General features: G+C 65.9%; 4 protein-coding genes across 7 annotated transcripts; 2 read left to right on the forward strand and 2 right to left on the reverse strand.

Annotated features, from left to right (window-relative positions):
• The first annotated feature begins 93 nt into the window (after positions 1 to 93).
• Positions 94 to 4,225, forward strand: RHBDL1 (rhomboid like 1). Of its 3 annotated transcripts, none has more exons than XM_014793367.2 (8): positions 94 to 1,854; positions 2,326 to 2,499; positions 2,721 to 2,945; positions 3,021 to 3,169; positions 3,297 to 3,409; positions 3,482 to 3,582; positions 3,663 to 3,723; positions 3,801 to 4,225. In XM_014793367.2, exons 1-8 carry the CDS (start codon positions 1,537 to 1,539, stop codon positions 4,070 to 4,072), a joined length of 1,413 nt encoding a protein of 470 aa, XP_014648853.2. In that variant the 5' UTR covers positions 94 to 1,536; the 3' UTR covers positions 4,073 to 4,225. The 3 variants fall into 3 exon arrangements, with proteins under 3 accessions (XP_014648853.2, XP_004438287.2, XP_087305439.1); XM_004438230.3 differs by having other exon boundaries at positions 2,326 to 2,487; XM_087449313.1 differs by having other exon boundaries at positions 2,721 to 3,169; positions 3,297 to 3,582.
• Positions 4,226 to 5,190: 965 nt separating this feature from the next.
• On the reverse strand, positions 5,191 to 6,369 carry LOC147913506 (uncharacterized). Its single transcript, XM_087449320.1, has 2 exons — positions 6,057 to 6,369; positions 5,191 to 5,983 (listed from the first exon to the last, which is right to left on the reverse strand). Exons 1-2 carry the CDS (start codon positions 6,182 to 6,184, stop codon positions 5,509 to 5,511), a joined length of 603 nt encoding a protein of 200 aa, XP_087305446.1. The 5' UTR covers positions 6,185 to 6,369; the 3' UTR covers positions 5,191 to 5,508.
• Positions 6,370 to 6,500: 131 nt separating this feature from the next.
• STUB1 (STIP1 homology and U-box containing protein 1) lies at positions 6,501 to 8,907 on the forward strand. Its single transcript, XM_004438229.3, has 7 exons — positions 6,501 to 6,740; positions 7,287 to 7,485; positions 7,575 to 7,740; positions 7,949 to 8,036; positions 8,181 to 8,237; positions 8,326 to 8,442; positions 8,518 to 8,907. The coding sequence occupies exons 1-7, from the start codon at positions 6,582 to 6,584 to the stop codon at positions 8,641 to 8,643; spliced, it is 912 nt and encodes a 303-aa protein (XP_004438286.1). The 5' UTR covers positions 6,501 to 6,581; the 3' UTR covers positions 8,644 to 8,907.
• On the reverse strand, positions 7,804 to 10,669 carry JMJD8 (jumonji domain containing 8). Of its 2 annotated transcripts, XM_004438296.3 has the most exons (9): positions 10,419 to 10,669; positions 10,247 to 10,345; positions 10,033 to 10,081; positions 9,855 to 9,951; positions 9,701 to 9,769; positions 9,486 to 9,605; positions 9,319 to 9,386; positions 9,109 to 9,243; positions 7,804 to 9,023 (listed from the first exon to the last, which is right to left on the reverse strand). In XM_004438296.3, the coding sequence occupies exons 1-9, from the start codon at positions 10,514 to 10,516 to the stop codon at positions 8,943 to 8,945; spliced, it is 816 nt and encodes a 271-aa protein (XP_004438353.1). In that variant the 5' UTR covers positions 10,517 to 10,669; the 3' UTR covers positions 7,804 to 8,942. The 2 variants fall into 2 exon arrangements, with proteins under 2 accessions (XP_004438353.1, XP_087305445.1); XM_087449319.1 differs by lacking the exon at positions 10,247 to 10,345 and having other exon boundaries at positions 10,419 to 10,602.
• Position 10,670: the final 1 nt, after the last annotated feature.

Here is a 10,670-nt window from a genome sequence, read left to right on the forward strand (position 1 = left end):
TCTTGAATCAACTAGAACGTGTCTTTTGTTTTGGTGTGGACTGGAAACGTCACTCCTGGCCCCCATGCATCCCATCCGGGCCTGGGTCCCCATCCTGAGGCCTCACTCAGGCCAGTGTAAGGTCCAGTTATGGCCCTGCTGGGGCTTGGGAGCCTCTGCATCCATCAAGGTTCATGCTGGCCTGAGGGTGAGAGGCTGGAGGGGCCAGGTGTGCCCCGCAGCACTGTCCACTCCCCAGACAGCAGCCTGGCTGGGCTGCGCTGAGGGTCTGGATTCTGAGGTGGGGCTGGGGTGCTCCAAGGTCCAGCACGTCCTGCTTCTGGTGTGCAGAGTGGTCCTGGCCTGGGGAGCTGCCCTGTTCTTCCTCACCTCCCCACCAGAGGCCTCTGCCCCTCCCACTGGGCAGAGGACAGCCAGAGAGCCCCAGCCTGAGGGCAGGGGACAAAGAACCCTTCTTGGGCTGAGGAGGGGGCCTGGCTCGGCTTTGGGCTTCAGCACCTGCTGTCCCAGGTGCTTATGGGGCGTGCGTTCTGGGGCCTGGAGCAGACGCAGCGTGCGGTGTGGCTGGGTGGAGGACCTCAGCCACCCAGATGAATGCCTGTTATCCTAACTGCCATCAGTCTTTCTGTGCAAGGCAGGCCTTCCAGACCAAGGCCCCTCCTGGAGCCCTGATGTGTAGGTTGTGGGAGCTGCTTACCCCCCAGGGATGCTCAGGCCTGACCCAGAAGGGTCTGGGTTTGGACCCTGAAGTTGTCCCTCCACCATCCCTACCAGCCTTCCAGCTCCTGGCCCACAGCCCGGCGGTGTGGTTCTGGCCTGTTTCGGGGCAGGACAGGATGCTATTTCTAGCCTGTGTCTTCTCCTGAGGCTCAGCTGCCCGGAGTGATGGCTCCACAGCATCAGGGTTCTGAGCGGCCCATGGAGGAGCTGCTATGGCTACACATCCCTGTAGTCTGTCACTTCTGTAGTTGGGGTCTCCTTGCCCTCCCCAGGAAGTAGGGCCCATCCCTGTCCTACTTGCAGCCTTGTCCCTTGGGAGTTCTGCCCTAATGTCCACAGGTCTGCTTGGGCCAGAGTGCCCTCCTGGGGCTGGAGGCACCACTGTCTAGCATTGTGGCTGCAGGAGTGGTCAGGGGCCTCCAGCCCCAGGGGTGGGCCATGGTTGGTCTCTGAGCAGGGGCAGCACAGGAGGCCTTCTCCCCTCTGCTAGTTGCCCTGTTGGCCTGGCACCTACTGGTGGGGGGCTGGTGCCTTCTTACTGCCTGACTACGGACAGGGACGAGCGTGTCTGGCAAGCAGGCAACTTAAGGGAGCCCTGGCCTGGGGAGTCACAGGCTGTGTGGTGGTCCCAGAAGGCTTCCTGAGGAGGTGGCTTCGGTTCTGAGGCCGCAGCCCTGGGCAAAGGGGCATGTGCGGCAGGGGCTTGGGTACCGCCCCATGACTTAGTTTCCCAGCTACTGTCCTGGCGGGACAAGCAGCTGCACACAGCCCAGAGTGGGGAGCTCTTCCCGAGCAGTGCTTAGCCGGGCGGGGGGGATGGGATGCTGGCCAAGGCCATTGCTGCCAGGAGCGCATCCGTGTGCAGGGTGTGCGCGTGTTCCGGCCATGAGTGGCGGGGCTGGCAGCAGCGGTGTGTGCAGTGGGGGCGGGCAGCTCGGTGACGTGGCTCTGTGCGGAGCAGAGCAGGCGGAGCAGGCGGGCCGGGGCGGAGCGGAGTCCTCCGCAGAGAAGCCCCTCCCCTCCCGGCCGCGGCCGCTGACCCCGGCCCCCGGCCCGGCCTGGCTCTATGGACAGGAGCTCGCCCAGCCTGGCTCTATGGACAGGAGCTCGCTGCTGCAGCTTATCCAGGAGCAGGTGTGTGGTGGGGGGGAGGGCGCTGGCACCGCCCTGTTGGGCCCTCAGCCGTTGCCTAGGCTTGCGGGTGGGGGGATGGAGCTCTAGAAAGCCCCACCCCAGCCCCCGTGTGGTACCCATTTCTCCAAGTCCACTCCTTGCATGACCTCTGCCCCCGACCTGAGACCCCAGGAGAGGACAAGCCAGACCAGGGCGCCTGGGGAGGAATGAAAGGGAGGGCGGTTGTTCTCAGACTTAGCTCTATCCTTCCATGGTCAGGGCAGAAATAAGGTGGGGAGACCTCTGGAGAGCTGGAGAAGCTGGAGGCCTGAGACCTGGGCGCTAGAGCCCTGCAGCTCCTGGGACCACGTGGGCACAGGGGCCTGGCCTGAGGGTGCTCAGAGCCTGCCTCCCCTAGCTGGCCTGGCCCAGCCCTGTGGTCTGGGGGCTGGGCCCACCCTCAGGCCTTGGCTGGCGGTCTCCTCACCCCAGCAGCTGGATCCTGACAACACAGGCTTCATCGGTGCGGACACCTTCACTGGCCTGGTGCACAGCCATGAGCTGCCCCTGGACCCGGCCAAGCTGGACATGCTTGTGGCCCTGGCCCAGAGCAACGAGAGGGGTCAGGTCTGCTACCAGGAGTTGGTAGACCTGGTCAGTGTCACGGTGGGTGTGCAGCAGGGGCGGGGTCCCAGGCCTTGGCTGGCCAAGTGCTGTGCTGGAAGGCCGGGGTTGGGTGGGCAGGCGGCCCCTCCTCCCTGCCTCCCACTGGGGAGGGCTGTGGACGTGGGGCAGGGCCTCATACCCTGTGAGGAGCTGGGCAGGCCACATGGGCAGGGCGGCTGTGGGTGTAGTACCGTGGCCCACGCTTAGGCCCCGCCCCCCAGATCAGCAGCAAGCGCTCAAGCAGCTTCAAGCACGCCATCGCCAATGGACAGCGGGCACTGCCCCGGGACGGGCTGCTGGACGAGCCGGGCCTGGGTGTCTACAAGCGGTTTGTGCGCTACGTGGCCTATGAGATCCTGCCCCGAGAGGTGGACCGCCACTGGTACTTCTACCGGCATCGCAGTTGCCCACCCCCGGTGTTTATGGCCTCGGTCACCCTCGCCCAGGTGGGCCTGCCCACGTGCCACCTGGGAACCACCCGTGTCACTGGCTTGCCTAGCCCTAACACCCATCTCCCCCAGATTGTCGTGTTCCTGTGCTACGGGGCCCGCCTCAACAAGTGGGTGCTGCAGACCTACCATCCCGAGTACATGAGGAGCCCCCTCGTGTACCACCCCGGCCACCGCGCCCGGGCCTGGCGCTTCCTCACCTACATGTTCATGCACGTCGGGTGAGTGAGGCCCCTCCGGTACCCCTGTGATTGAATCAGGAGGGCTCAGCCCCTTTAGATGGGGCTGGGGCCTGGAGGCCCGACAGCTGACCTCACTCCTCGCACCCGTTTGCCCCCACATGGCCAGGTTGGAGCAGCTGGGGTTCAACGCGCTCCTGCAGCTGATGATCGGGGTGCCCCTGGAGATGGTGCACGGCCTGCTCCGCATCAGCCTGCTCTACCTGGCTGGCGTGCTGGCAGGTGAGCAGGCGTGTGCCCCCTGGCCACCTTGTTGGCAGGCCTCACTCTCATGGCCCCCCTTTGTTCACACAGGCTCCCTGACCGTCTCCATCACTGACATGCGGGCCCCTGTGGTGGGGGGCTCCGGCGGGGTCTATGCCCTGTGCTCAGCACACCTGGCCAACGTCGTCATGGTAACGGGGCAACCACGGGCAGGGTGTGGGGAGGGGCAAACGAGGCCTGCCTCACGGCCTTTCTGTCTCACACCCCACAGAACTGGGCTGGGATGAGGTGTCCGTACAAGCTGCTGAGGATGGTGCTGGCCCTGGTGTGCAGTGAGTAGGGGGCTGGGGGGACTGGAGGGCCTGAGCCTATGGCCAGGGTGCCTCCCACCTGCTGCTTCCCTCTGCAGTGAGCTCCGAGGTGGGCCGGGCCGTGTGGCTGCGCTTCTCCCCGCCACTGCCTGCCTCGGGCCCGCAGCCCAGCTTCATGGCGCACCTGGCGGGCGCTGTGGTGGGAGTCAGCATGGGCCTGACCATCCTGCGCAGCTACGAGGAGCGCCTGCGAGACCAGTGCGGCTGGTGGGTGGTGCTGCTCGCCTATGGCACCTTCCTGCTTTTCGCCATCTTCTGGAACATCTTCGCCTACGACCTGCTGGGCGCCCACATCCCCCCACCGCCGTAACGGGCTTCTGGAGCTACACAGGCCAGGGCGAAGGTGTGTGTGGGCCAGCCACCAGGCGGGCCTGCACATCCGCCCTCCGTGAATGTACGTCTCAAGGCTGCTGCTTCTCCCCTGTGGGGCGGGTGGCCCCTGTGGCCCCAAGTCCAGGCTGAGCCTTACACCAGCCCTGGTGCCCCCTCCCAGGCCTGGGGGTGTAGGACTCTTGGGCTGGGCCTGGTGGTGGAGGTCCCCAAGGGTGGCCCCAGAGGAGACCCTGCCTCCCAGCCTCCCCACCCAGGATTTGCGGTCTGAGCCTTTTTGGAGAATGAATAAATATTTTACACAGCACCAGGTGGCTGTACCAGGGCTCTGGGGGCTGGTCTGGCCTCCCCCTACTTGCTGAGCAGACCGTGAGGGCCCTTCCCTCCATGCAGGCGGCCTGGGCTCCCCCTTGCTCTCTCCACCTGGTATGAGGTATGTTTGTAGGAGGTAGGAGGTTCTGGGCCAGGGCTGAGGGTCTCACCGTCAGGGGAGAGCTCAGCAGGCATTTACTGAGTGCCTACAGCAGCTGGCTCCTGCTCTGCCAGCTGGCCAACCAGAGACCTGTGGCCTGAGGATGCGCGGCAGGTGAGCAGGCCCTGGGCCACAGCCACGTTCAATCAGCCTGGGTCCTGTGCTTCTTGGCTGGCCTAGTGCCCTCAGGGGTGGCTGGGCCAGGGCCGAGGTTGGGCAGCAGGTCGGGGCACAGCTTCTGCCCCACAACCCAGGTCCACAGTGCTGTCTCCACGTGGTGAGGGGTCCACACCCCTGAGGTGCTGCCTAGGGAGGAACAGGAGGAGTCTGGGGACCAGGGGCCCTGGCCTCCCTCCCCTGCTGGACAGCTTTGCACACTGCCCCTTCACTGGGTCCTGGACGTCCTCACCTCTGCTCAGGGCTGTGGCACACTCCCGCCCCCGACCCAGGTACAACATGTAGTGCTTGAGAGTGTACTGCAGAGCTAGCAGGCCAGGCACTGCGGCCACTGCCTCGTGGGACATGAATGCTGCCTCCTCGGGGACTCCAGCAGCAAGGACCGCTGCGGATAGGAAGGGCCAGCACTCAGCCTCTGCCACTCTTGGGACAATCTTGGCGTGGGGCTGCCATTCCCAGTGACCGCTGGTGTCATGGACATGACCATCTGCCCTTTTTACAGACAAGGGCGCTACCAGGCCAGGTCCCGCCCGCGACCCTGCTGGGGCGCCCAGCTCTCCCAACTAACCCGAGGCGGTGGCGGGGCCCACGCCGCGGAGGGTGCACAATTCCGTGACAATTCCCTGACCTGACCGCTGCCTGCAGGTCCGGCAGCAGGCGGAAGGCGGTGGCCGAGCGCTACACCACCAGCTCGGGGGCATTGGAGGTCACGAGGTGCTGCAGGCGCGGCCGGAAGCGGCCTCTCTGGGGCCAGGCCAGATTGTGGGTCACGGGTGGTGGTCCTCGCCAGGGACCCCCACCCCCGCCGCGCCCCGCCGCGCCCCGGCCCGCGAGGCTCCGCACCACGCCATGACGACCTGCTGCCACAAGGGAGCCGCGCCCCACGCCGCGGGGACTCCGCCCCCGAGGAAGCCGCGCCCCACGCCGCAGGGACTCGCCCCCCGAGGAAGCCGCGCCCACGCCGCGGGGACCCGCCTCCCGGAGAAGGCCACGCCCACACAGCGAGGACCCGCCTCCTGGAGGAAGCCACGCCCCATGCCGCGGGGACCGCCCCCAGGAGGAGCCCAAGTCCCGCGCCGCGAGGACGCGCCCACAGGAGGAGGGCACGGCCCGCCGAGACCCCGCCCCCCACGTGAGAAGCCCCTCACCACCAGCTTCCACGCTAGCAGCCGCTTTAGGTCATCTAGTGTCACGTGCTTCTCTGCGCGGTCCTCGATGGCTGCGGGCAACTCCACTCGATACCTGGGGAAGGACGGTGACGGGGAGTTCGGGCAGCGGGAGTCGCCCGCCCTACCGACCCCTCCCACCGGCCTACCATCGATCCAGGGCTTCCAGCCGCCCCTGGGGGTCCGGGTGGGCCCGCAGCACCTCCCCCTGGCGCGCCAGGATGGCGGCCCAGAGATTCGAGTCCTCACAGCCCCACAACCCGCGGGCGGCTGCCATGTTCGGGCGCTGGGCCGGGGCCTGGGAGAGTCGGGGGCGGGGCCTCGGAGAGTTGGGGGCGGGATCAGGGAGAGTCGGGGCGAGCTTCTGGAAGGACAACCCCTAAACGCGCGTGGCTGAGAGCGTCTGGGGCCGCCCTCGACGATCACGCAGACTTCCGACGCCGCGGGTTGCGTCTCCGGGGACGCACTCTGCCGGCCTGCCCCGCCCCCGCAGTGTGTCGGGCGCACGCGCGGCCCCGCCCGCCCGCGCGTGTCTGTCCGGCCTGCGGGCCCCGCCCCACGCGCCCGGAAATTCCGGTGGCGGATCGGTGGACCGGGCCCGAGCGCATCGCGGGCGGGCGGCCGGGCCGGGCGCGGAGCCTGGGAGCGGAGCCCAGGCCGTGCCGCGCGGCGCCATGAAGGGCAAGGAGGAGAAGGAGGGCGGCGCGCGGCTGGGCGCCGGCGGCGGGAGCCCCGAGAAGAGCCCGAGTGCGCAGGAGCTCAAGGAGCAGGGCAACCGGCTCTTCGTGGGCCGCAAGTACCCGGAGGCGGCGGCCTGCTACGGTCGCGCCATCGTGAGTGTGCCCGCGCCGGGGGAGGGGCCGGCGTCCGGGCGGAGAGGGGCGGGGCCGCGGCTTCGGCTCCGAGTCCTCCCGCAAGCCCCTGCCCGGCCGCCCCCGCCGCTCCTTCGGAGGATTTTGGCTCTTCCGGAGGGCGTTTGGGCTTTGAGAACTCAGTGATGATCTTGTTCCAAAGGGGCCAAGGCCGCGGCTCTCCAGCCGGTGCTGGTTGCCGGAGAACTGTGGCGGCTGGGAGCTTCAGGGTGCTTGATGCCTGTCGGGCGGGGGGCCAGGGATCCTTGCCCCTTGAGGACCGCAGGCCGAAAGCTGGAATCTCCCTAAGTCTGGGAAACTTGCGGTTACAAAACCTATTGGAGTCAAGAGAGTGGGCTCAGATAGGCTTCGGGGCCAGCACTCCATCTCCACCAACTCTCAGGACCCAGGGACTTTGAGGCTGAGAAATCTCTAGTGTCTTGATTCCAGCTATGGGCCACAAGCTGGGATAGAGGGAGCAGGCTGAGCTCACACCCTCATGCTGGCTGGCCCTTCCTTGGTCCCCAGACCCGGAATCCCCTGGTAGCGGTGTATTACACCAACCGGGCACTCTGCTACCTGAAGATGCAGCAGCACGAGCAGGCCCTGGCCGACTGCCGGCGCGCCCTGGAGCTGGACGGGCAGTCTGTGAAGGCGCACTTCTTCTTGGGGCAGTGCCAGCTGGAGATGGAGAGCTATGATGAGGCCATTGCCAATCTGCAGCGAGGTGGGCCTACAGGCTTGGCTGGTTATGGGGGTGCCTGAGAACAGGGGGGTGGACTGGCCAGAGGGTGACATGAGGCCCCCATTCCCCAGCCTACAACTTGGCCAAAGAGCAGCGGCTCAACTTTGGAGACGACATCCCCAGTGCCCTGCGCATCGCCAAGAAGAAGCGCTGGAACAGCATTGAGGAAAGGCGCATCAACCAGGAGAGCGAGCTGCACTCCTACCTCACGCGGCTCATCACAGCTGAGCGTGAGAGGTAGGCTGTGGTGGTGGCAGGCTCCAGGGCACCCTCCCCAAGTCACCACTCTGAGATCAACTCTGAGTCACAAACACAAGTATTTATTGAAGGCCAACACTGGCAAGCAGGAGACAGGAGATGAGGTCTGAATAAGCCCGAGGGTGGCAGGCACTCTGACCTCTCCTGGCCAGACCCATCTCTGACCAGCTCCTTGGTCGACTTCCAGGGAGCTGGAAGAGTGTCAGCGGAACCACAGGGGTGATGAAGACGATGGTCATCTCCGGACCCAGCAGGCCTGCATTGAGGCCAAGCACGTGAGGGTGCCCTGGCCCACGTGTGGGTCTGTGTGTGCATGCATGCAATGTGAGGGTGCTGCTGGTTCCTGTTGGGTGTGTGTCTGCGCCTGGGGAAGGGAAATGGAGTGTTTACCCCACGCGTAGCTGCTCGCTTCTTCACAGGACAAGTTCTTGGCAGACATGGATGAGCTCTTCTCCCAGGTGGACGAGAAGAGAAAGGTGTGCTGTCTGTTTCCTGGGGCCTGTGGGTAGCCGGAATCAGAGCAGTATCCCCTTCCTGCTCCCTGACCTGACCTGTGTGTTGCAGAAGCGAGACATCCCCGACTACCTTTGTGGCAAAATCAGCTTTGAGCTGATGCGGGAACCCTGCATCACACCCAGCGGCATCACTTACGACCGCAAGGACATCGAGGAGCACCTGCAGGTGAGGGAGGACTAGCGGGTGTTGGGGGCAGGGCCTGGATCCACTGACCACCTTCTGACCCTGTTGTCACTACAGCGCGTGGGCCACTTTGACCCTGTGACCCGGAGCCCCCTGACCCAGGAGCAGCTCATCCCTAACCTGGCCATGAAAGAGGTCATCGATGCATTCATCTCCGAGAACGGCTGGGTGGAGGACTACTGAGGCAGGGCCAGTGCAAGGGCCACTCGCCCCGCTTTGCCCGGTAACCTGGCCCTGGAGGGCCTTGGGGCCGTAGCCCTGGCCCCTGTACAGAGTTCATGTCCCTGAATTCTTGCCCCAGTGTCCCCATGCCACTCTCCGTCAGTTCTGATGCTGGGCCATCAGCCTCCCCCGTCCCCTTTCTGGGCTGGAAACAGCAGGTGAGGGTGGGCTGGGCTGAGGCTGCCGCTGCCACCACTGTCCCTGTAATAAAATCTGTGAGCACTATAGGGGCACGTGCTGGTGTGCGATGGGCCCACTGGCTAGCTGAGGAAGGTAGAGATGAAGACACTGGTGTCAAGGTTGAGTGTGGCATGCCACCATCGGTCAGGGAAATACAGCACCTGGTGGGGATAGGAGGGGGAACATAGGAGTCAGGTGGGGGCCCTCAGCCCAATACAGCCTGGCCCCCTTCTGCCAGCCACTGACCTCACCAGCCTGGATGGTGCACTCCAGGGGCCGCGCAGATGGTTCCAGGGCTGGGTATGTGTCCCGGAACCAGGCTAGCGTGGTCTTGTTGGGGTGGAACTCTGGTGTCTTCTCAGGGGGGTACAGGAACCAGCGCTAAAGGCAGGAACAGCAAGGTCACTGTCCATGTTGTCAGTGAGCCCCAAGCCTCAGCTCCGACCCTGTGCTGACCTTGTGGCCGTAGATCACCTCCGAGAACCCAGGCCCATGCCAGTGGAAGGGCACCCCGGAGCCGGCTCCTGTGGGGTCAGTTATGAGCAGCTGGTGACCAAACCCAATCTGCACTCCCCCCCCCCCCCCCGCCGCCCCCTGAGTCCCCTCTCTTGCAGAGCACCCACCTGCGATCCCAAAGCTGTAAGCAGGAGTGGTGCCCAGCAGCCTGAATGGGGGTGGGGAGTAGTGCCGAAACAGTGATGCCCACTCCGTGAAGTTGTTGTCCCCAAAAAAGTACAGGGTGTCTACCAGCAGAGAACACAGGAGGACATAGGTATACTGGCACCTGGGCACTCCCAAATGCCCCCACCCTCCCCACAGCTGCCGAAGTCTGGCTCACCGTTGCCCAGGGAGGTGGGGTCCTGGGGGTGCAGCAGCTGCTCCACATACTCCCGGAAAGGGAGATCCACTGCGGAAAGAGGCCAGCCAGGACTAGCTGCTGCTGCCTCCAGGACGTTGGCAAGCAAGCTGGGCCGTGGGGTGAGGCTGCTCACCTTTCTGGTAGGAGTATGTGTTGGCAGTGCTCAGCCGGACCACGCTGTCCCCAAACGAGGCCAGCAGCCTTTGACGGGAGCACAGAGCGCGGAACTTCTGTGACAGAGGAGAGAAAACCTAAGGGCCAGGCCAGGCCCAGCAGGGCGAGGGGCGGCCGGGAGGGGCGCGAGCGCTCACCGAGTTGTCTGTGAGCCCCTGCAGGACGACGGGTCTGGAGAAGGCATAGCTAGAAGGAAAGGCAAAGTCAAGGCCGGGTCCGGCCTGCCTCCGCCCGTTCGCCCCGGAAGGTCACGGGGGGCGGCCTTGGGAGGTCCCGGTACGTCGGCTCCAGGAGCTCAGGGGCGGGTTCTCGGGAGTGGGAAGAGGGTCCGGACGCGGCGGGCACACGTACTGCTGCACGAACTCGGCATAGCTGAGGTCGGCCCGGCGTTCCACCGTGCAGCGCTGCTCCTCCGCCACGGCCGCCGGCACCCCCGGCCCGCACCGCTGCCTGCGGGCACAGCCGGTCAGCACGCCCCCGCAGCGCGCCCCGCTCCCGTCCACGGCCGCCCAACGCCGCTCACCACCCTCCGTCGCCCGCCTTCCCGGAGCCGGGCCGGGCCGGAGCCGCCAGCGTCCAGAGCACGAGCAGCAGCAGCCGCCGCCGAAGCCCCGTCGCCATGAGCCCTCCGCCGCGAAGCACGCCGGGAGCTCCGTCGTCGTGGCAACGACGCAAGCGCCCAGACGTCTCTCGGAAGCGGCATCCTTGGGCCCGCCCCGGAAGGGGGCACTTCCGGAAAGCGGGGGGAAGGCCCCATCCAGCGCGGCGACTGGCT

The sequence above is a fragment of the Ceratotherium simum genome, chromosome 26 (genome assembly GCF_057802395.1).
Source record: "Ceratotherium simum simum isolate JZ-2026a chromosome 26, ASM5780239v1, whole genome shotgun sequence".
Classification (NCBI taxonomy): domain Eukaryota; kingdom Metazoa; phylum Chordata; class Mammalia; order Perissodactyla; family Rhinocerotidae; genus Ceratotherium; species Ceratotherium simum.